This window comes from Vanellus vanellus (assembly GCF_965231255.1).
Source record: "Vanellus vanellus genome assembly, chromosome: 1".
Classification (NCBI taxonomy): Eukaryota; Metazoa; Chordata; class Aves; order Charadriiformes; family Charadriidae; genus Vanellus; species Vanellus vanellus.
Window position 1 is genome coordinate 217983281 of NC_138905.1, and position 24864 is coordinate 218008144.

Here is a 24864-nt window from a genome sequence, read left to right on the forward strand (position 1 = left end):
GCTTACCAACCCAAGTGAGCCTTGGACCAGTCTTTTCTTATTGTGTAGGAGACGACTAGAGATTATCAAATACATTTTGTTGTTTTTCAGAGGAAAAAACAAACTTTGTTTTTCTTTACTGGAGGAAAAAGGAAAGACTCCCCCAAATAGAGTGAGGAACCTTGTGCCTATGGCTTTCACCTAGGATGTTTGAGACATATGCAAGACTTCATCCTGTCTGATTCAGATTAAGGACTTAAATCTTAGTGACCTGTACCCAGGTAGGAGCCCAAATCAGCAGATGGTGGCTGATGGAGGAAAAATGGGACTGTTTTAGCAGGATTCATTCCCTGACTACCTGCATTTGATGCCCCCAGCTCTTTCTGAATCTGGGACTCACTGATATGCGGTCTGGTTTCACACAGCTTGTGGCTGTCTGGCACATCACATACCCAAATCTTGAGTCTAACATAATGAGTCAGGAAAAAATTGCAGGCTGAACCCAAATCAGTCTACATTGTCAGGCTGGCTTTTCTGGCATTTATTATTTAAATACTTTTATGCATTATCTATTAAATTGAGGTTCTGAAGAAAGTTCATTTCATCCAAGAATGACTAAATAGAATCATAGAATCATAGAATCATAGAATGGTTTAGTTTGGAAAGGACCTTGAAGATCATCAAGTTCCAACCCCAATGCCATGGGCAGGGACACCTCCCACTAGACCAGGTTGCCCAAGGCCACGTCCAGCCTGGCCTTGAACACCTCCAGGGATGGGGCCTCAACAACCTCTCTGGGCAACCTGTGCCAGTGCCTCACCACCCTCACAGTGAAAAACTTCTTCCTAATGTTCAATCTGAACCTGTCCTCTTCCAGTTTAAAGCCATTCCCCCTCATCCTATTGCTACATGCCCGAGTAAAAAGTCCTTCCCCAGCTCTCCTGTAGGCCACCTTTAAGTACTGGAAGGCCGCAAGAAGATCTCCCCAGAGCCTTCTCTTCTCCAGGCTGAACAGCCCCAACTCTTTCAGCCTCTCCTCATAGGAGAGATGCTCCAGCCCTCAGATCATCCTTGTGGCTCTCCTCTGGACACGCTCCAGCAGGTCCATGCCCTTCTTCTGTTGGGGACTCCAGAGCTGGATGCAGTACTCCAGGTGGGGTCTCATGAGAGTTCAGTAGAGGGACAGAATCACCTCCTTTGACCTGCTGGCCACACTTCTTCTGATGCAGCCCAGGATACGGTTGGCCTTCTGGGCTGTGATCACACATTGATGGCTCATGTTGAGCTTCTCGTCAATCAGCACCCCAGGTCCTTCTCCTCAGGGCTGCTCTCCAGCCATTCCCCACCCAGCCTGTATTTGTGCTTGGGATTGTCCCGACCCAGATGTAGGACCTTGCACTTCGCCTTGTTGAACTGCATGAGGTTGGCTTGGGCCCACCTCTCCAGCCTGTCCAGTTCCTTCTGGATGGCATCCCTCCCCTCCTGCACATCTACCTCGCCATACAGCTTGGTATCATCAGCAAACTTGCTGAGAGTGCACTCGACCCCACTGTCCATGTCGCCGACAAAGATGTTGAACATTACAGGCCCCAGTACCGACCCCTGAGGAATGCCACTCATCACTGTTCTCCACTTGGACATCGAGCCGTTGACCGGAACTCTTTGAGTGCGACGGTCCAGCCAGTTCTTTATCCATCGAGTGTTCCATCTGTCAAATCCATGTCTCTCCAATTTAGAGGCCAGGATATTGTGTGGGACGGTGTCGAACGCTTTGTACAAGTCCAGGTAGATGACATCAGTTGCTCTTCCCTTGTCCACTGCCGCTGTAACCCCTTCGTAGAAGGCCTATATAGACTAATATAGACTAATAGACTAAACAGACTAATAAAGAGTATTTCAATATAAAACCAAGATTGTTTCCAAAGTAATTTCGATTTTGGCGGAAGCCAGAGCAGGTTTCTGATGACTGCAGCTGCAAACTGCTTATACTAGTCAAAAACAATTTGAAAGCTTTTTTAACTTTTGGCCCCCAAATCTTCCCCTAGCACAGGCTAAAGGCTGCAGCCCATGAGGGAAGACTTAGGGGTTGGCAAACCAGAAATAATTGAGGTAATTGCATTCCAGCCCCTTTCATGCTTTCCCACCATACTTCAAACCTCAACTACTGTTTCAAGCTTTTCTGGGCCTCCAGCTTACTGCAGTTTTAGATTTATTTACGAAAAGGTCACAAACCACATCTTTTGGACAGGACGTTGCCAATTGCCTAGCAAGTCTCTTACCAATAGAAGAAAGGCTTAGTGGTCGAGACCAGAAAAGGGAGTTTTTGTTACTTTCTTCGAGCACTGGGTTGAAGCCAAGCAGTGTTAACTCGACTCTTCATTATTCTCTCTTGTGCCTGCTTCTTTCCAAAGCCTTTGCCAAAAATCTGAGAGGATGTTATACCTACAGCTTAATTTATTTCCTACAAAGACCTCCTGAGATTTGAACCTCTGTTATAAATCTGAAGCTTAAAGTTTAATAAAAGACACAGGAGTCTTTTATGTTATAGAAGAATCTCCCAGAAACCTGGTAAATAGCATCACACTGTTTAAGCCATGGTTGTGTATTTGCTAAGATCAGATCGTTGCAGCCTCTGATCACCTGGCAATAGAAATTTGATTTGAATCACCCCTAAGTACATGCCTAAATATCTGCGGAATACATCAGAACATTCAATACTACATTTATGCTGGCTTTGTGCTTTAGACTAGGTGTGTCATCCATGACGTGGATGAAGGGATAGAGTGTACTATCAGCAAGTTTGCTGATGACACAAAACTGGGAGGGGTGGCTGACACGCCGGAAGGCTGTGCTGCCTTACAGTGTGACCTGGACAGGCTGGAGAGTTGGGCAGGGTGAAACCTTATGAAATTCACAAGGGCAAGTGTAGGGTACTGCACCTGGGGAGGAATAACCCCATGCACCAGTACAGGTTGGGGGCTGACCTCCTGGAGAGCAGCTCTGTGGAAAGGGACCTGGGAGTCCTGGTGGACAACAGGATGACCATGAGCCAGCAATGTGCCCTGGTGGCCAAGAAGGCCAATGGCATCCTGGGGTGCATCAAGAAGAGTGTGGCCAGCAGGTCGAGGGAGGTCATCCTCCCCCTCTGCTCTGCCCTGGTGAGGCCACATCTGGAGTACTGTGTCCAGTTCTGGGCTCCCTAGTTCAATAAGGACAAAGAACTGCTGGAGAGGGTCCAGCAAAGGGCTACAAAGATGATGAGGGGACTGGAGCATCTTTCTTATGAGGAAAGGCTGAGGGACCTGGGGCTTTTTAGTCTGGAGAAGAGAAGACTGAGGGTGGATCTTATCAACTTTTATAAATCCTTAAAGGGAGGGTGCCAGGGGGATGGGAACAGTCTTTTTTCAGTGCTGCCCAGTGACAGGACAAGAGGGAACGGGCACAAACTTGAATATAGGAAGTTCCATCTAAACATGAGGAGGAACTTCTTTCCTGTGAGGGTGGCAGAGCACTGGCACAGACTGCCCAGAGAGGTGGGGGAGTCTCCGATTGTGGAGACATTCCAAACCCACCTGGATGCTGTCCTGTGCAACTGCTGTAGGGGCCCCTGCTCTGGCAGGGTGTTTGGACTGGATGATCTCCAGAGGGCCTTTCCAACCCTGACCATTCTGTGATTCTGTGATTCTGTATCGCAGATTTTCTGGACAAATGGAAATGACCAAATAAGACTTCCCAGGTTCAATATTTTCTGTCATGAAACCAGAATACAGAGCCTCGTACCAGGCATTTGCATCCTCATGGAAGCATGGTGGGACTGTCATGATGGACTGCGTTGTTTCAAATAAGATGTTAAAGGTCAAGTGATGACTTAACTTGGTGTAGGATATTAATAACCACAACCACAAAGTCATTTAAGCATCTGAACTCACAACATCTTCGGTTGCAGCTTAGGATCCTGAGTGGAAGCCAACTTCCCAAATAACATTGCTGGTCTGACTCCAATATCTGTTGGTGTTTTGGAGAAGATTAATGTACAATATGGTGAAAAACTCTCTCTCTTTTGACCCTGAGTGGGGTTTTCCTCACTCACCATGAGATTTCACTGGTCAGACACAACCGCAATTGTACACGCTCCACAGTCTTCTGACTGAAGGGCACTACCCAAACATGAAAGAGCATCTTGTTAATAATACCTGAGGTTCATGCTACTCTTCTCACACAAAGATTTCAGACATGCATCGGCCAAGATTTTTTAAATTAAGTATTATGCTGTGCTTAGGTGACTTGATTCTCAAAAAAATCCAGGGCTCGGTATCAGACTCTGCCCAGGAGATCAAGACTCTGCTCTCAGTTGAGTTGCTTTTTTCTTGTACTACCTTAAGCAAGTCACTTTGACTTCCCATGCCTCATCTCTTCCTCTATAAAGTGAAGAAAAGGATACTTGTGCACTACTTACCAGCATTAGGTCTTAGTTAACGATTCGATTTGTGGAGCCCAAAGGACTGCAAATAAAATCCAGCTTGCTGCTCGGTATTCTGTGGCTGTGCTCGTTCTACAAAGGGCAGCAGCAATAAAAAATAGGGAAAAAAATTGCCCTAAGCAGTGGAATGAGAAGATCTACTTTAAGAAGACAAAAAGCAGGCCCTGCCAAGTAAGACAAGGCCATTTTTGCATAGGCAGTTTTGTGGAGGAAAATAAACGACTATGGGAAGTGGCTTTGCTTCCCCCAGCACAAAGGTGGACCGAATCAACCCACCAGGATTCATCCTCACGTTTTCATGGAGACAAGATATTTCACTCTTCCAGCTTTCTCATCACCCTGTTGCCATAACTGTATAGGAAACACATAAAGCTATCTCTACCATTTAAACCCTCACATTTTGACAGAAAATTGGATGATATGACATGCTGCCTTCCAGAACAGGCGCTGTCTATCACCTTGCCACTAATCTCTGTGATTAGTGACCTGCAATGTAAGTCGGCTATCAAAGACCACCTGTCCCTTCCGCTGTAAGCGCCTCCTAGCATATCGCTTTGTGGTGTCACACTCTCTTGTCTGGTTTTTGATTGATGGAAGTTTGTCTTTTGAGCGGTGACTCAGAAAATAAATCATTCCCCTTGCCATTCATTGAGTGCGATTCTGCAGCACAAAGCCGGTGTGGTTAATCAAAGCTCCAAAGAGCAACAAAAAGCAACAGAACCGAGAATGAGGAGGATAGATATAAAGGATAAAACATAATAAAAAGGATTATTTGGGAGCCAACCAAAGCAAAAGCAAAATAAAAAAGACCTGCAAATAAGCATCGCGTTTACTGCACTACTGCACCAGAACTAGAAAGCTGCTTTTTTGTTCCACTTCTTGACATATACGCAAGGATGCGAGAAGAGTCCCCCACCTCTGAAAAATATAACTATGTCAAGGAGTCTGATTTTACAGGCTTTAGCATGTGAGAAACCCTTTGTGGTCAGTGGGATTTTTCTGAGTTGAATAAGTAAAGCCTGAAGGACACTTCTGGTGTGAATCATACTCCAAACCAGCTTGTGGTGCAGCTGGGATTGTACACTCAGCAGGCTGACAAAAATAAGAATGGCTATTGCCATTAATTGTCCTGGAGAAAAAAAAAAAAAAAAAGGTGAAATTTGATATGTTATGCAGACAGCAATATGATGAAAGAATCAAAGCGAGCCAGAAACACCGAGTTTTAGGACAAGAAAGTCCTTTCCAAATAGAAGCGGTTCAGAGCAGAAGGCTTTTGTGCTTTTATGGAGGGAAAAAGTATGAGGGGATGGAAAGGACTATATTAGAAGCCTTGTTTTTTCATATCGGGTCCAGCGAGTTTATGGAAGCTTTTAAAATTATGAGGAGCAAACATGAGCTATAGGCGTAAAGAATTGGTGGTTGAGTATGTAACCAAGAGGAGTGTGATTCTTTGTATTCACCGTGTGCCAGAGAAGTCAGGAAAAAAGTGAGGTGTTGATGGCATGGGTGAAACTGTAGCTGGGGTGAAATCAAGACACAAGGAGTAGCAGATAAAAAATAATAATCTATCACAGAAACACTATGAGGCAAATTCCCTGACGACACAACTCCATTGAAGGCAAGGCATCTAAACCAGCTGGGAACTGGGCCATAAAAATGAGATGACAAGAACTGCATCTCCATGGAGAGGTGCTGGAAACTTACTTAAGTCAGTTAAATGCAACAGTTCTTTCTTTAAAAAAAAAATAAAAAAATAAAAAAAGTCTTCATTATGTGTTTTGGGGGTGACCTTTCTAGTTGAAAAGTGTCTCCTTACAAGCAGCGAGAGAGAGAGAAAGAAAGGGCTGAGGAGAGTTAAATTTATAAAGACATGAATGAATTGGGAATTGAAGCACTGTTATAGAGGAATGTGTATGTGAATGGTGCAAATTTACAGGGCTATTTTTGATGAACTGTAGGAGGAATTTCAGTTTTTCAGCACCTTTCTTTAGGAAAAGAAAAACCTTCATCTGGTGGGAATTCAGTCAATTTCCTGATGTTTTTTTGGCCATTTCCTAAGTTGCAAGGTTACTAATGGTAATTACAGACCCTGTTTGTACCTCGTGGTTCTGACTGTGCAGAAAGGTTTTCTTGGCACGTGTGCCTCTCCTGCTAGAGGGATTTTAAATGACTGGCCCTTGGTAGGAATTGCTGCAGAGAGAAGCCACCTTTCCTCATTTCTTTCTTATAGAGTGTAGTAACCACTTCTCGCCCACATTTTGCTATCTCTATCCCCTGTGACAATAAACCACAATTTCAGTGTTCATTATAGCCTCTCTTACAGCACCGTTGTGAAGGAACCTGTTTTAAGGTGTTTTATTAGAAACGTATAACAAACCTGCTCCTTTTGAGGATTTCACACAAACAGAGATGGTATAAAGGAGACAAACCAATTCAATAACAATTGCAAAAAAAAAAAAAAAGTCACATTTTTTCAAGCCAAAAAGAGCTTTGTTTTTTTTTTTTTTTTTTTTTAAGTGAGGAAGACAGTGCACTGAAAAGCAATCAGATGTTTTATTCCTTTTAACTGTCTCCGCTGTGAAAGTACCAATATGTTTCATTCAATCCAGCAAATTATCTACCAACATTTGGTAGATCTCTTACACTCTATTACTATATTGAATTGGCCCTTTAGCATAACACCATTTCCTTCCCTATTGCTTCTACATTCAGTCCTTAGTTTCTGCACCTCTCAGACACTTATTCTGCAAAACATTTAACGTGTGTAAATTTTGGCCAGTGAGTAATCCCATTTGCATTCACTGTATTGAACTTACATACTTCATGAATGAATTGAAGTCAGTGAGTTCAGTGGGTTTAAACACATGTTTAAAATCAAAGAGGTGCTCAAATCTCTGCGGGTGACTTAAGTAAAGCTCAATTATAAGACACTCCTCCCTTTCCCCCCATCCTTCCATTTGTGTTCAATAGTTTCTATGCGTTCTGCTGACAAATAGGAAGTGTGAACTTGGTCTGCTGCCATCACTGGAATAGATTGGGAGAGAATTAAGTGGATTTCTTTTTTTAAAGTAGTGTCTTAATTTCCGGGAAGAGTGCCACAGAAACTGTACAAGCCGTCGGAATCGGGTTTTGTCATTGCAGAGTTCATTTTGGAGGGTGAAGGGAGAAAACCCAGAGAGCAGTCTTAGCGAAGTCAGAAATGCAGAAATAGAAGTGGGACCCTCTTTGCCCAGCTGCAGGTGTTTCTCACAGCCATTCTGCAGCTCTTGCTCCCTCCTACAGTCTCCCTTCAGTTCAGGAATTTGCTTAGCTATGCTTGTGACAGACAGCGCGGCAAGTGAGGAATTCTTAATAAAATGTTGTCTTCAAGCTTCTGCATTAGTATTATGATTTGTAGGTTATCAGAACCTGTGCTTAGGGTCTTCCAGCCCTCACAGGCTCATAGTTTTGAGAGCCTCAAACCCCGTGTTACGCCACATCCCTTTAAACCGACCTGCAAAGCTCACAGCGCATCCGTCCTCGAGCGTCGCACCATAGCTGTGTTGTGCTGCACACCCAGGGCACGGCGTCTGCAGCGAGGCTGGGGTCTAAGAGACATGGGAGGAGTAAGATTTCATCAGTATGTTCAGGATTTAGCCTTTCAAGAGAGAAATGCCAGCGGAATGTGATTCAGTCCTTGCCAATGCATTTCTATATGCATTTACTATGAAAAAGACCAAGAACTGATAGGTGTTTTCTGATTCTCTTCCTTTCTGTTTTTAAATACTGGTAATAAACAACAATATTTTGCTGTGGCATTTAGAGGCTCAGCTTCTATTCTTTAGTGGTCAGGAAGACTCAATTCCTGAGAAACTCAGCCTGTAATTATAGATTACAATGTTTGGTTTGTGGGTTCTGTCAGTATTTTTCCTCATAAACCAGTTTAGGTATTCAAAAACATCCTTTATCATCCTGCTGCAAGTCATTGACTTTTTTTCCTGTGCCTTCTGTCACATTTAATAAACTTAAAGTGAGAAGACAATTTATTAATTATTTTGACAAAAGCACTTTTAATACCTGTTTTATTTCTTATATCAATTTTCTCTGTGTGCAGGTATGTATGTTTGCATACCGGTGTATATAGACATTGGTTTTCCCACAGGCATAAATACCAGGCCATGCTGTTACGTGAAGCAGAGCACTATCATTTATTTACACTTTCTCAACTCTGCTAAGTTCTAATATATTTCCAGCTAAGTAAAGATGAGCCCTCTGAATAGGAAGACATTTTCCTCCAATTTCCATCCATATGTCACCCCTTCATTCTTCTTTCCTCCCTCCCCCTTCCCACTTGCCTTCTTACAGTCTCTTATTCTTTTATTCATTGCTTCTACCCCCACGATCTATGAAAACACTTCGAAAACTATAGGACGGCATTTTTCCAAAGTCCTCTCCCTGCCCAAATAGAGACGTTTCAGCACGGCCTGATTTCCCAGAGATTAGGTGACTGATGTACCGAATACGTGCCTCCTGGAGGTGTCTGAATCACTTCCCCTGGAAAGAAGACACAGAAAATCACAATCAGTTTGAAATCCCTGAGTGCGTGCCCAGTTCAGACAGATGCAGGTTGCTGCCTGTGTGTGTCCCGCTAGCTGTGGCAATTATTAAATGACTCACACATAATTGAGACTTGCTTTCCATCAGTAATTGTTCTACAAGGGTTTTCCTGCAGTCCATTAAGTAACCTCTCTTTTGTTCAGTGCAAGAATGCATAAAGAAGGCAAATTAACCTTCAGGTGCCCAAAGGCATGAACCTAGATCCTATTCCTTTTCTTCTCTCTTTCAGGTTATTCCAATCTGAACACCACACGGACGTCATTATTTTAATGTTGAATACTCAGACAAGGGTGCCATGGATGTAAAAGAAAGGAAACCGTATCGATCTCTGACTCGGCGCCGCGACACTGAGCGCCGCTACACCAGCTCTTCAGCCGAGAGTGAGGACAGCAAGGTACCCCAGAAGTCCTACAGCTCCAGCGAGACCCTGAAGGCTTATGATCAAGACTCCAGGCTGACCTACAGCAACCGGGTCAAAGACATGGTGCACCAGGAGGCCGATGAATTCTGCCGAGCAGGTGAGCACATTTCAGCAGATGCTGCTGTAAGCAGCACACGTTCATCAGCTGAGAGCTGGGGTGGGGTGTGAGGCTACCTTTGAAGGACCCTGAGGCCAAAAGCAAGATATATGGAATGAAAACAGCAAGGAACATCTTCATTGTGTTGCACAGACATGGGATGCGCACAAACTGATGTCCTTAATTGGGATACCACTAGCCCGTGTTCATTATCATCTACTAAGACACATTTTGTGTGTCTTAATCTTTCTGCCTCCAACAGCCCTTTGTCAATTCCCACCATGAGATCAGACCCCCTGTGCACATACCGCACAGTACTGACATGGTGTGGAAAGTCCCTGCCTGCTCAGGAGACCTTTTCACTATTTGTCATGGTTTTAGCTGGGACAGAGTTGGCTTTCCTACTAGCAGCTGGTATATTGCTATGTTTTGGATTCAGGATGAATATAGTGTTGGTAAAACACTGGTGCTTTTAGTTGTTGCTAAGCAGTCAAAGCCTTTCCTGCTCCTCACATCACCCCGCCAGTGAGCAAGGCTGGAAGGGCACAAGAAGTTGGGAGGGGGCTCAGCCAGGACAGCTGACCCCAACTGACCAAAGGCTATTCCATACCATATGACGTCATGCTCAGTATATAAAGCCGGGGGAAGAAGAAGGAAGGGGGATGGACATTTGGAGTTATGGCATTTTGTCTGCCCAAGTAAGCATTAGGCATGATGGAGCCCTGCTTTCCTGGAGATGGCTGAACACCTGCCTGCCCACGGGAAGTAGTGCATGAATTCCTTGTTTTGCTTTGCTTGCATGTGCAGCTTTTGCTGTACCTATTAAACTGTCTTTAGCTCAACCCATGAGTTCTTCCTTACTTTTTCTCTTCTGATTCTCTCCCCCATCCCAGTCAGGGGGAGTGAGTGAGTGGCTGTGCTGTTCTAGCTGCCAGCTGGGGTTAAGCCATGGCACTATGTCATGTGCTTGCTCTGTCATGAAGGAAGACAAAAAGGATGCTGAGAAAGAAGACAATGAGGGGAGAGTGCCACTGTCCACACTGTCCATCTGGGCTACAGCAAAACCCAAGAAGCCTGGAAGGAGGGAGGCAACTGAGCTGCAGATGGGATGAACCACCCTTGGCATTGTGCATGGCCTGCAGGCTGTAGGTTTGAGATGGGGATGTGCTCCAATATTAGAAGAGTGGCAGAGAACCACTTTCAGGACTTACAGGAGTCAATGTAGTGTATCTGGGTCACAGCAGCTGTGAAGATGTGGAGGTTCGAGGGTCAGCATGGGCTCCACAGTCCTAATAGAGATTCCAGATATTCTCCTTTTTACTGCTAGCCTGAAGTCCAGGGCAGTTACATTTTCACTGCTGCGGTTGCCTACGTGAGGTAGATTTCTGTCCCCTGCTATAGTCTCATCTTCATTTTTCTGTAGAGACACAAGTGTCTTAGTTCAGAAACCGAGCAGGGCTTCACATAAATTATTTTTAGAAGTCCATCAAGAAAAGCATAAAATGGCAAAGCGAGTCAAATGGAGTAGGCAGCATTCCAGACAATGAACATAAAATAGCTGACCCAGGCTGCTCCGAGCACACCCTCTGCAGCTTGGAGAAGCTGATTCCTCAAAGGCAATGCATTTAATGCACTCGTTTAACTTGGGGGCTGCTTAATTTCACTCTTCGACACCACGCACTTGTGGTTTTGGTGCAAGGCTCGTCTTTAAGGCATGCACAAGCAAAATGACTTGCAGAAGTAGCTTTGTGCACATGGCTTTGGTGTTGGTATTTCAGGATAACTGCAACAGACAATAATTAACAAAAGGGCCAATAGCTGTTGTAAGTAATACTTTGCAATCATAAAAGGAGTTTCCCTCTTAGCAACTCTGAAGTACTTCATCCTCTCTAAGGAATCTACGAAGTTATAAAAAGAAGGGAACCTTTTAGGTCATTGAGTTCTCTCACTTCATACAATATATTCACCATGCAGGATAGATGTGAATTAGTACAGGTCAGCGGTTTTCAACCTGAGGGTCTATGAGGCCACGCAGGTCCACGGACTTCTCCTAAGAAGCCCACAAAAGATAAATAACAAAAGCCAGTCTATTGACAGGGAGTATAAATTTGTTATACACAAGTTCATACTTCCCCAGGAAAATTTTGCAGGTTACTGATGAATAGTAAAAAGCACTGGTCTAAGCAGTTGAAATTAATTGAGAAGAAGTTAAGATTAACCACGTCAGGGCACCAGTTCTAGTTCTGATACATCACCCACAGATTTTTCAATTTATAATTTTCTCCCAGTTTATCCCGAGAGTTCCCAAACTGGCTCGAAGAGTGTTAACAGTAACCCCAGACTTCCTGTGCCACATTTTCCACTGGCAGAAAGCCAAGAATGGACCTCACTTTGTGGTGCTGCTTGGCCCCATGCCAACTAAAACCAAGCCTTGTTAGCCCACTCGACAGCAACAACGCAAAGTGATTTTCTCTCCTGCATTGGTTTGGAAGGCAGAGGAGGGAAACATTTCAAATTGACCAAACAAATTCAGTAAATAAACAAGTCAGCATTTAAATGGTTTTAGCTAGAGTGAGAGTGCCAGCAAACGTGCAAGTCAGCATAGGAAAAAATAGACCAGATCTGAATTAAAAAGTCTCAGATATTTATTATCTTCCTTTTATTGACTTGAGTTCTTCCAGCTTAAAAGGCAACAGTGAGCATAGAATATGAAAATCGATGCATCTCCTGCTGTTTATTGCAAATAAATTTGATTTTCAGTTAATTGCAGCAGTCATTTTTCATAATTTATGAGCTGCTGTTACTGGAGAGCATCAGTCATGCTGCACATTGATGTGTCTGATGATGTTGAGTGTGGCTTGTTTCGGGGGAAGGTAGAACTCGCCACCAGTGACTCAAATGCGCAAGCAAAACCAAAAAACGACATTTTCCAGTACGTCATTGAGGATGGTTTAAAAACTATCCCGGCCTTGCACAGAAGTCAAAACTGGAAGAGAAGAGAGAGTTCTCTGGGGAGATACTGCTTCCTTGTGTTTATACCTTGGGTCAAGTTCATTTGCTACCTCATGCCGCGGAGAGGTAGAGGACGCTCCCTCAGACTGCTTTGCAATCAAGTTAAGTGGATTAATTTGCCAGAAGCTTGCATTGTGCTCCCCAAGCAAGGCCCTAGGATTTGACGGAGGTGTGCACTCCTAACAACCTTATCTGTCTACTCTGTCTGAAAGTTTTAGTCTTGTTCAGTCAATTAAAAAGGTATGAAGTTCATTAATGCTTTATATAGTTTGAGTGTCATCAGCTGTTGATCCGTAACCAGCTGAGCTGTGGTTATTTCCTCCTGACGTCAAAGAGTTCCTTCTCTGAGCTTTACATGGAAATGTTGTCCGGTTCCATTATTCACCTTGCATTCAAACATCTTCTCTCACTATGAGCTGCAAAGTCATCTCAATGAAAAAGAGTAGTAAAACAGCACCTACTTGGGGCCAGCTGATCTTTCGATGCATGTGTGCTATGACACGAGACCTTCCCTGCGCAGCAGGGCTCGGGGACAAGCCAGGGCGTTTCCACAAGCGTGAAACCGGACTCGGGAAAAGTAGAAATCAGACTGTTTCTATTGGAGACATGTTTTCTTCTGTGTGATATTTCACATCAGCAAATGGAAATGTGAAGAGACCCACACACTTGTGGGATTTTGAGCAGGGAGAGAATCATAACTCAGTTCTGGATACAACCCTGAGGTCCAGACCTGATGATAACGAGTAGGTATGAACTTCACTGTTCAAAGGTAGGTTTGGGCCTGAACTTTTCTGGAGGTCATGCAGTCAGATTTATCTTGTGGAAACATGTCTGAGCTGCAAACACCGCTCTAAAACTGAGTCTGTGGCCTGTGCATAGATTTGGCAGGTTCCACCTCCCTCTTCATTGCGGGGGATTTACTTATTGAAATAATGGGAGGAAGTCAGCTAGACTGAGTATGATCACCAGTGTTGGTATTTGGCCATGATCCAGGGCCTGATGCCTCCTACCGGTTATAGATAAAGTTCCTTCATCCACCCCAACAAGGCGTAGCGTAACAGGAGCAGGGGTGCATTGTGCCGTGTAAATGCACCATGCAGCTAAAGGCATTCACGGGTGGCCAAAAATCTTTTGAAGACATTCAGGGCTGAAAAAATAAAGGCATGCATTAATAAATACATGTGGATTAAAATGGAGCCACTAATTGCTCTCCCCAGCCTCCTCGTGCAACTTTGCGAACAAAGTGTGCTAATATTTGAAGACTCATTCACATCGATTTGGTCTGATTTTGAAGCTCTGCAGGTAACTAGACATGAACTCAAAAGTCATTTTTTCAGGTTATATTTTTAGTCAGCTAAACAATTGCATCTATTTGCAGCCAAATAACCTCTGCTGTGACTGTACCAGAATGAATAGCTAAACTGAGTCACGGTGTGAGTGGTCAGCAAGGGGAAAGTGAGATCGCCAAAGGAAATTTAAATCCCCAGTATGTAATTTCAGGGATTTCAACGAGTAGAACTCACTCAAATTTCCTACTGTAGCAGAGCTGCCAGGTGTATGGTGGGACTTTTACTCATTGCATGCCTCATTTTGCTTTTCTCCCAAGGAGATTACTTTTTGCCTTTCCTAAAGAATTGCACCATTTCTCCACCTGTCTTTGCTTTCAGATTTGATGATTTCGTTGAACATGCCCTGAGTTTTTGTTGGGTTCCAGAAGTAGGAATCCAGTTGCTTTTTAGTCTTGGCATGGTTACTTGGTGTCCCACTAACCAAGGCCACAAAACAGGGGAATTTTTGGTACAACGTTAAGACTCGAGACCTGCTGTCCCCCACTGGCAGACAGAGGATGAACGGTCCTGCCATTGATTTGTGCTAGATGAAACCATCCCCTATTAAAGAGTAACCAGGCTGTTGTGTTTTCCCCCAGGAGCCAACTTCTCTTTGCGAGAGCTGGGTCTTGAAGACGTGACGCCCACACACGGGACTTTGTACCGGACTGATATCGGGCTGCCTCACTGCGGCTACTCCATCAGCGCTGGCTCAGATGCCGACACGGAGGCAGACGTGGTCATGTCACCCGAGCACCCCGTGAGGCTCTGGGGACGCAACACCAAGTCTGGACGCAGCTCCTGCTTGTCGAGCCGGGCCAACTCCAACCTCACCCTCACCGACACGGAGCACGAGAACACCGAAACCGGTAAGTGGTGACAGCGCATGCGGTGTCAGCCTCGAGCTCTACCAGGAATGCCTCTTCTTACCACTCCGCCTTAATCTTCCTTAGGTTTTGTGTTGGGTTTTTTTTTTTATCAGACTCAGTAAAAACACTCTTCTAATAGCCCCATGTCGTGGCCTTTTGTACTGTCCTACAGAGTGTTTGTTAATAAACTGCTGGAGAAGCTCTTACTTATTTATCACAGCGACAGAGATCATTAAGTGGCTGTAATACTCTCTCTGCTTTTTGTAGCGACCTTTCAGACAAGAAAGCATTTAAATCTCCCCTCCCCTGGCTGATGCTGCTCTTATCTTTGCTACAGATTTTCGGGGCAGATAATTTCCTTCTTTTCCTCACCGGTTCCTTGACAGGAGCCGTTTCATTTATGTAAATCGGCTGACTGCTCTCTGAAGGAAAACGATGGTGAAATATTTTTAGATGCCTTTTTCTTCGCGCGAAATAAAAGCTGAAGGTCACAGGTTTTTTTATCTCTGTAACTTTGTGTCCCCAGCGGCGGGGGGACTCCTGCACGCGTTTTGTAGGTCTGCGAACCTTTTGGTCAGCAGTTCTGCCAAGCAGTGTAGGAAGGAGAGAGGATTTTGATTCAATTGCAGCTTGACCCGGGGGTTCACGCAGCCCTATATGCCTTTGCACCTTTAATTCAATTATGGCACAGCCTGTTTCTTAATATAGCCACTGCGTGCAAGTCATCGGGAGCTTGAGCTCAGCGCAGAAAGCTGATGTGAAATGACGGTATTGCTTGTTCTCTTTATGCTTTTTGCCACAGTATTATAGTGACAAATGATGATAACTTTTCCTTGGGAAGCCATGACACGGTGAGACATACACCACCCACATGATTTTATGTTTAACTCCAACAAGATTACAGTCGAAGCTTATTAAGTTTCTGCCCTGAGATAATGATATATTAGGCAAAGTTCAAAGATAAATGGCCTTGTGTTTAAAGGATCTACAGAAGAATCTTTTTAAATTATCTTTACAATATTTTTTTAAGTTTCTTAGTGTAGCATCTCACAGGGTTGCACCCATTAGGACAGGCAGACACGCAGGGCCAGATTATATTGCTTTCCTTCCGAGCCTTGTGTTTTGATCAAAAAACAGAGGGATCATCGGGGTCAATTAGAGTTTTGTACGTTCCCAAGAAATCACCAGAAAACAACCGAAAGCGAACACCTTGCACGTCCATCCCATTCTCCTGTAACCAAAGCACTCTCTTGTGCTTTCCATGCTGGTGTATGAGCAGCTGTGATCCTATCCCATACGTTTTTCTTTCCACGCCTACTAAGAAAAGCAAAGTACAGATATTTTTTTTTTTCTTTTTTTTTTCTGAAGAGAGAAGAATTACATTAGCTGCTGGAGTCTTTTTCACCAGTTTCCGTAATGCTATCTCTACATGTGCAAATGCAACTTTGTACCTACAGATCACTTACAAATGAAATTATATTAGCAACAACACATTAGCAACAGCACATGCCTTGAAAGGCTTTACTGAAACTAATAATAGAGGCAGTAGTACTCACGTCAGGACTGAGACAACCTCTAATTCCTCTTCCCTTAAATTTAATGACACACTAACCATTTGTTGAACCACCATTTCATTGTAATTTGAAAAGGGAAGACAGAAAGGTAGAGAACATACCTGCGGGTTTCTTAAGTGCTGTACAAATGCGGGAGTTTCTTTGGACAGTAGGCATTTGCAGTCTTAAATGTTGAGTGTTTTGAATGAGAAAGGCTGTATCATACTCAAAAATACAAAGTCTGTGTAGCATAAAGACAGCAGTGCTCTCTGGTATGTAATTGTGTTGTTCATATTCACAAAAAAGAGGTGGTGGAAGTTGAGGGAAAATATTACAATACAAACTGTGCTGTTAGGGAGCTTCAGCGGATGCTTAGACTTGCCTGGGAAGACAGGAGAGACATCAGCTGGGTTCAGGCCAGAAAAACGGGTCCAGAGCTGAGAGAAAGACACATCATGTCAATATAGCGATTGCAGTTGAATTGGTGTTATTAACATATCCAAAGGTTGCACGGGAATAAGGGAAGAAGAGAAGAAGGGTAAGTCTTAACTGTACCCAAAATTTTCATTTTGTAATTGCATGGCGCAGACAAAGGTGTAAGAAACTTTTGCCCACCAACACCTCACAACCTGAAACCTGCTGTTGGAGAAAATGAAGCCCGAGATCCTCTCAGAAGTTTTGTCTCGCAAAGGCAAAGGCTGCTCTGTATTTCCTCCCTCTGCACCGAAGCAGCGTTACTCTGCGCCCTCCGCTGATAGCTGTCACAGAGGCTATTTGGAGAAATCCCAGATTTATAGGAGAAATGTTTTCAAGAAGACGTGAAATTTTGCTAATGGCAGCATAAAGTAATATAATGCTATGACTCAGTTTACAGGATACCTTTATTAGTCAATATTAATTGTTGACAGTATTGATAAAAGTTATAGCCTTTAGCTGAAGTCGATATGGAGCTTTATGAACCTGCCATCAATAGAAGATTTTATGGGGCCCATTAAACCAACTTTTCCAATGAAGGTCAATGTCAGCGATTTTTACGCTGTTCGTTATTTATCCAAAATAAATAATCAGAATTTACTTCTGCTCTTTGTAAATCCAAAGTTGTCGAAGCACGATCCTACCGAGACATTTATTGTGTTTGTAGAAAAAGAGAGGTCTGCCTCCCTCGAAAAGGAGATTTGCTTTTATTTGAGGAGTGGTGATGCCTTGAAGGAACAGATACACTGCTCTCTAAGCGCAGCCACAATCCACCCCTCTGTCTTTAAGGAAACCGATGAAGTGGTCTGGTTCCATGGCATATTACAGTCCATAAATCACTTGCGCAGGCAGGCAGCTGGCATGAAAAGCCATGCAGTGCTTTATCTAAACTCTTCCCAGGCTTTCCAGGAGGTTGAATACTTTTACTAGGTTAAGAGTCTGTTTTCACTGAAGAGTTAGCTTGAGTTATAACTCTGCCATTGCCCCAAGCTCAGATCCTGCACACCCAAACAGCCCCAGTGCCTTCCCATCCATTGGACACCGCTTCTCGCTTGACCTGGGCCGTCACTTTGCAGAGTTTGGGGACAGAGGGGACAGGTAAAGTTATCACACCTCATCCAGGGATAATGCAATCACTCCGTGCTGCTAATGTAGCTGGCACTTCATGTAGCTCAAGGGTTATTCTGCAGTGCGACCATCTAAGCTGAAATTGTGAACTCCCACTAACAGTTCAGATCCATGCACAGGGAGGAGTTAGGTTCCTGGAAGTTCAGCAATGAAGTGAGGAGAACCTCTACCCTACACTAGTTTGCACTGTTGCTCAGCAAGACTGATTCCAGCAAAAGTTCCTGAAGTGGTCGTTTGGATCAGAGCCTGGAGTTAACTGGCATTACCCGAGGTAACCCTGAACAGGCTTTGTACTGAGCCAGCAATTGTTTAATATAGAGAAGAGCACAATGAAGGAGAACGAGGTAATAGCCGTCCAGAAATTGACATATTTTGCAGTAAGTCAGTCGCATACTAAAAGCAAAATACTTAAAATCATAAAGGCTACATCATAAAAATACAGTACCACAGAATAATTGATGTTGGAAGGCATCGCAGAAGGTGTCTGGTCCAGAGACCTGCTTAAAGCAGAGCTAGCTTTGAGGTCAGATCAGGCTGCTCAGTCACACTTTGAGCATCTCCCAGGATGGAGAGACCACAACCCCTACGCCCTGGTTCTGGTGCTGACCACGCTTGCTGTGAACAGCTCTTCTCCTAAGGGCCAGTCAGAATTTCCACTGCCACAACTCGTGTACATTGCCTCCTGTCCACTCACCGAGCATCTCCAGGAACAGTCTGACTCCATCTTCTATATATCCCCAAATCTAGCACACATAAAAGACACAGTTAGATCTCCCCATAGCCTCCTCTTCTCTGAGCTGAGCTGAACAAAGCCACCTAGATCCTCCTCTCCTCTTAAACAGTCTGTAGGCAGTTAGGCACTGGGAGAGATCATCAGAGGAGGCTGGGGAATTCCAGTGCTCACAGTTTTTAAGCTTAAGTACACAAACAGTGCTGAGAACAGTCTGTATTGGGTGGTGCCTCAGTCAGAGTGGCCGTACACGCTGGCCTCTTGAGCATCCCTCTTTCTCCAGTTCCAACAGTTTGTAGCATTGCTGAGCTTTCTTTGACCTCAGGGCCGTGCAGAACTGTTCAGACCGAGCTCTGACCACCTCAGGCTTTTGAAACGTCTAGCACACTCCTAAGGGATGAAGGGATGGACAGTGTTTGTGTGTAAGCACCCGTGAAACAGGCTCTGAATACTTCCTTTGGGTCCATAAGGGAGATCTTAACCCAGATCCGCCCAAAGTGTTATGAATCATGCTGGTGTCCCCGGATAGATCTGAACATGAGAGATGGGTAGAAAATGTAGATATTCCCATACAGAATCCCTTCCCACAAAAAAAAAAAAAAAAAAAACAAAACCAACCAACCAAAAAAAAACCACCAAACCAAAATAACAAAACAAAACAAAAAAGAAAACCCCACACTTTTTTTTTTGCACTCAATGTGATAAAGAGATTACTGGTTCATTCAGCACAATCACTGCAGGACTACTTTAGACCTGGACCCAGTGCATTTTTTAAAATTTGTCTTTGTGAAAGTGCAGTTGCAGCCCTTTTCTAAAAAAAAAAAAAAAAAAAAACAAACAAAAAAACACCAAAAACCAAAAAGCAAAACAAACAAACAAGAACAACAAAAAACACAGGTACGGTTTAACTACCACCTATTCCAAAGAAGCTGATGAGAACTAAGGATTCACTTTAGTTTTAGTTTGGGTTCAGTGCTAAGATCCAGCAAGGCATGTAGTTGGTTAAACATGAGAAGGAGCAAGAGAGAGGGGGAGCGGTTTTCTTCATTAGCAGGACAAGTCAGCAGTGATTAATGCTGTGTGCACGTGTGGAGTGGAGCTGATGTTTCTCTTTGTCGTCATCTCCTCTTGGGAAGAATGTGGGCAGTATCAAGAGGCCAGAAGGATCTCACAGGCAGGATGAGTAACATCAGATGGCTCGAGACAGTTCAACGGAGCTGGAGATGCTCAGTTGTGATATATTGTGTAAAGAAATTCTTGCAGCAGAAGTGTTGCTGAAGTGTGGCATTTTTTTATCTAGCAGACTGAGAGATTAGTAGACGTGAACTAAAATTCCAGATCTAACCACCCTGGAAGCCAAAATTCAGGCTGCAGGACCGTTGCTGTCAAATTGCGCTGTGCTGCTTCTTCTCATCTTCACAATTCAAAAATAAGTAGGAAACACATCATCCTGCAAATAATTCTGTATGCATTTCGTGTGTGCAAAAGGGATGAGAATGGCACTGCTGGACTCAGATCTCCCATTTAACAATGAACTGGACACAGATACGATCAATCCCAACACTTCCAGCACGCATCTGTTGGTCACCTCTGTTTAGGAAAAGCAGTTTAATCTCAAGGTCCATTTGTCTTTGGCTCCGCCTCTGAAATCACCGGTCAGTGCCAAAAGTGGTATGGTGACTACAGCAATACAGACACTTACTCACTGGTGACAAGATTAAGAGCAGCAATTCATTTTACACTGCTGGACCCACATCCTACAGAGACGAATAATTTTTCTTTTAGTCACTACTGTTCTGGGATGCATTTAAATGAGCTTTAGAACTGCCGAGCAAAAAGCCAGCCCAATATCCAAACCTGCTCTCCAAGCCTTACCAACTTGACCAGAAAGGTAGTGGATATGTTACGGTTAACTTTTCCTTTCCCATCAAATGAATTGCCTTTCTGGAAAATTCTCATCGGCTTTTGTAAAACTGAAGCGCCCCGGCAATCGGGAGCTGGAAAGCTCACGTGATAGCTCTGCTTGCTCTACCATCACAGACCCAACTCTTAGCCGTCTTAATTGACATAATACATGATTTAAAGAGCATTTCTTGCAGTAACCGCCACACTTTCTGCTTCCACACTGCTTAAGCCATTACTGCTGCTGGAAGGAGTGCTTGAGAAACTGCATAGGAAATTAGGACTCGATAGAATTGAACGCTTATAGAAGACATTTAGAAACACAGGGGTACATTACAGTAGGAAATAATTAAAGACGAGTCTTTCAAACAAGGAACACCAAAGGAATGATGTAATTTTATTTCCCCTGGGTAGTTGAGAAATCTAACTAATGCTTTCACTTATTCGGTGGTGTCTGATACAGACCTCACTGAAGGCTTTGAACACTCCTGTTGCCATCAGCAGTGTTAGAACAGGTCCTGGGTGTACGGCGGTAACTAGCTGTTTTTGCAAAATAGTCAGCATGCCGGAGTGGTATAAATCCCAGGACTCTTGGTTAAATACACCGCAACACGCCGCTCACCGCTAGGTTTCTTGTTCTTATTTTGGCTGCTTATTAAATCAGAACGCTGTCCCAATGATCAAGCCACGTGCTTCAGAATTTCATCAGCTTTTTCCAAATGTTTTCTCTTCAGAGCTGTTTTACAATAGCTCGGGGAGCTCTAGGCAAGCAGTAATTATTTCTGTGTGCTTTTCTTGTTCACTTTGGTTGTCGAGAGCTCATCTCCTAATGTTGTCTATACTCGTTACCAGAGGCCTTGCAAGGTTCTCTTAATAGCTCTGAACTTCTGCAGGGGAAGGATTTTTATTCAGTTTTCTTTACATGCACCTTCCTGTTTCCCAAATCACGTTGACCCAAATCACTGGCCCAAAATACAATTCAATATATCAGTGCAATTAGCAGTGCCGGAATTACTGTGTAATCTGAGCATTACGAATTATTTGTTAATACCCCAGTTGATAATCCATGGTGACTTCTCTTTTTATTACCATGTTTTGCTGAGTAATTTCCTTTCAGGCTTCATACACACCATTGTTAATATTGTTACCGTGGTTGCAGCAACAGCATGTTTTTTTTCTTCTTCTTTTTTTTTTTTCCTCTTTTGAATTAAATAGTGCATTATAAAGTACTTCCAGCAAACGACCGTGTGCTTCAGACATGCTTCTTCTGCAAACCATGTAGGCAGAAATGTGATACTCAGACTCTGGAGAATTCAGAAAGGAGATTTAAAAAAAAAAAAAACAACAACATACTTCACAATAAATAAATAAATAAAAGAATATGCTATGAGCTATACTTTATAAAGCTTCCCTTATGCCTTTTGAGCTGGGGAAGACAAGAATAAATTAGAATTACCCGGTCAAGATCAGGCATCTGCTGGCTGTCATCTTTCACTCGCCTCCTATCAGTTGTAACCTTAATATTAACAAGATGTTTCAGCTTGAAATAAAAATTAGCCAGAACCCTTACCACTAAAGATCCATCATCAGTTGCAGAAGTTAGCGAAGAACGACAAAAACAAGTAGCAGATCCAGAAGGGAATTTTCACTAATTCCCTTCCCTGTTTCAGCTCCTCAAAATTCTTACACTGCTCCTTTCCAGGTAGGACTTGCAAGAAATTCCCCATTTTAACAGCACGTGGGGATTGCCTGGATATTGCAACCTACTGAAGCTGCCTTATAGAGATATTCATAGACTTGGTGATCACTTGAAATGTGAAGGTCAGGGGAAGGAATTTGCCTTCAGGCTCCCCAACCGTAAAGATACTAATATTCTTATGAAGAATATGAGTCCTAAAAAGGAGACTTTAGCTACATGCCCATCCCAAATGCTACATTCTCCACTGAAAAATGTCTCCCTTGAAGGCTGTTACATCTTCCTTACTTGTGATCTGACTTTCTAACCACTGACATTTTTGATGATGGGTTTCTCGTATTTTCTGTCCTCTTGTCTTTTTTGTCCTTTTTAGACATTAGTCCTGAGAAGGTTCTTGGAAGTGAAAAGGTGAGGCACCACCTCACTTCTTCACAAGAGTCTCAGAGAAAGTTTTACCCTGACGGGACAGTAAATTGGTGGGGTTTAGGGCAACAGACCCTTCTTCTGCCTCCACATTCAACCAATCCCCTGTCTACTGGGTGTAAAACAGCCTTTCAGATCAGGAATCTAGTGGGTGCCACTGTGTCCCAGGCAGGATTCAACCCACCCAAGAGCTGATTGTCCCTTTGGTATCACCTAGCTCACCCCAGGGAGTGCAGAGGGAGCCAGCGGTGTCCGTGCTCCCAATTTAGGAGGTGAAGGTACATGGGATTAATCTGAGTTTAATAATTCAGTTGCTGCATTAGTGATCAGTATCTCGACTTTGTTCCACGGTGCAGGAATTCCCACTCATTTCTAGGGCTAATCTATCTCATCGCTGGCCTGTTTGCCTCTAGAGGAAAAGAAGTCTTTCCATTTTCTTTTTTTATTATTCTTATTCCCATATGGTATGTCCCATAGAGAATGTATTTTCTGTATTACTGTAATCTGTGTCTGAAAGGATGCTGACATTAAACCCTTCACAATGTTATTCTGCTGTAATGAACTGCAGTTCAATATAGGTTAGTGTGTAGGTTTCACGTTATTATTATGATGATGATGGTGAAGCCATTAAGCAGGAAAAAAAGGCCCAAACTCTAGAAACTCGTTAATAGCCTGAATACTGGGGGAGAGGGCACGTAGAAACAACATTAACAGGTAAGAATTTACTGTTCTTTTCAATTATGCTGTTAATTTTTGTCCTTTCCTTCGCCACTTTAAACTGCCTTGTCATGAAGATTTTTTTTTAGGGAAAATAATTGCATTCAGTAATGTTGCTGGCAAGCTGCCAAGTATTCTGGGAGTAAATCTGTGCATTTTTTACACTATTTCCTAGTGCCGTAAATAACTTCTTTTGGTGTGAAACACCCAAAGGGGAATACAGCTAGATTCAGTGGTAAAAGACCTATTGCTCTTTTAATAGCAATATGTTGCTTCCAGCCTGTTTTTAGGGTGGGATTTGTGTGCATTTCCAATGGAGAATGGCTAATACCATGGAGTGAGGGTTATGGTGAGGACACCGAGGGCCATCAGAGCTGGCGTGGACATCAGCACTTGGGTCATGATGGACCTGCAACTCGATGGCCATTTGGAGAGGGATTTTGCTTTTTGGGCCAGACACAAGCTCCATCCTAAGCAAAGGATTGAGCCCTCTTGGGACAGATGAAAAAGAACCAGCATGGAGAAAAGCAAAGGATTATAGGGAACAATAAACCCAAACAGGGAAGGAATGACGGCTGAAGGCTCAAAATGGTCTGATACCTATCTCTGTGGTCAAAGGACCCCAGCCCTGCAGAGTTAAGCTTGCTGGTTAGGCATGGACCAGGGAGCCAAAGCTTGTTTTCCATTCCCCTTTTCCTCTTTTTCTGCTTCATCCTGGACGTGTAGGGGTGATACCAAGCTGCAATGGGCAGGACATGTCAATATGCCATCCCAGCCTTTCAAAGAGGGACAGCACTATTTCCTGCAAAGGTTAAAGTTGTATTGGGTTTTCTCTCCAGTCTGGCATTTCACAGAATGGTCAGGGTTGGAAGGGACCTCTGGAGCTCACCCAGTCCCACCCCCTGCCAGAGCAGGGGCACCTACAGCAGTTGCACAGGACAGCGACCAGGTGGGTTTGGAATGTCTCCACAGTTGGAGACTCCACCACCTCTCTGGGCAGCCTGTGCCAGTGCTCTGCCACCCTCACAGGACAGAAGTTCCGCCTCATGTTTAGATGGAATTTCCCATGTTCCAGTTTGTGCCCATTGCCCCTTGTCCTGTCACTGGGCACCACTGAAAAGAGTCTGACCCCATCCTCTTGACACCTGCCCTTTAGATATTGATCAGCATTGGTGAGATCCACTCTCAGTCTTCTCTTCTCCAGACTAAAAAGCCCCAAGTCCCTCAGCCTTTCCTCATAAGAAAGATGCTCCAGTCCCCTCATCATCTTTGTAGCCCTTTGCTGGACCCTCTCCAGCAGTTCCCTGTCCTTCTTGACCCGGGGAGCTCAGAACTGGATACAGTACTCCAGATGTGGCCTCACCAGGTCAGAGTAGAGGGGGAGGATGACCTCCCTCGACCTGCTGGCCACACTCTTCTTGATGCACTCCAAGATGCCATTGGCCTTCTTGGCCACCAG

At 43.9% G+C, this 24864-nt stretch overlaps 1 protein-coding gene across 3 annotated transcripts in view; it reads left to right on the forward strand.

Annotated features, from left to right (window-relative positions):
• Positions 1–9350: 9350 nt before the first annotated feature.
• TENM4 (teneurin transmembrane protein 4) overlaps positions 9351–24864 on the forward strand; it is a gene marked incomplete at both ends in the record, with an annotated part of 373229 nt that continues 357715 nt past the window's right edge. For all 3 annotated transcript variants that reach the window (XM_082491556.1, XM_082491557.1, XM_082491558.1), the window contains 2 exons: positions 9351–9573; positions 14513–14782. In XM_082491556.1, the coding sequence (XP_082347682.1) occupies positions 9351–9573; positions 14513–14782 (493 nt within the window). The remainder of the gene's footprint in view (positions 9574–14512; positions 14783–24864) is intronic.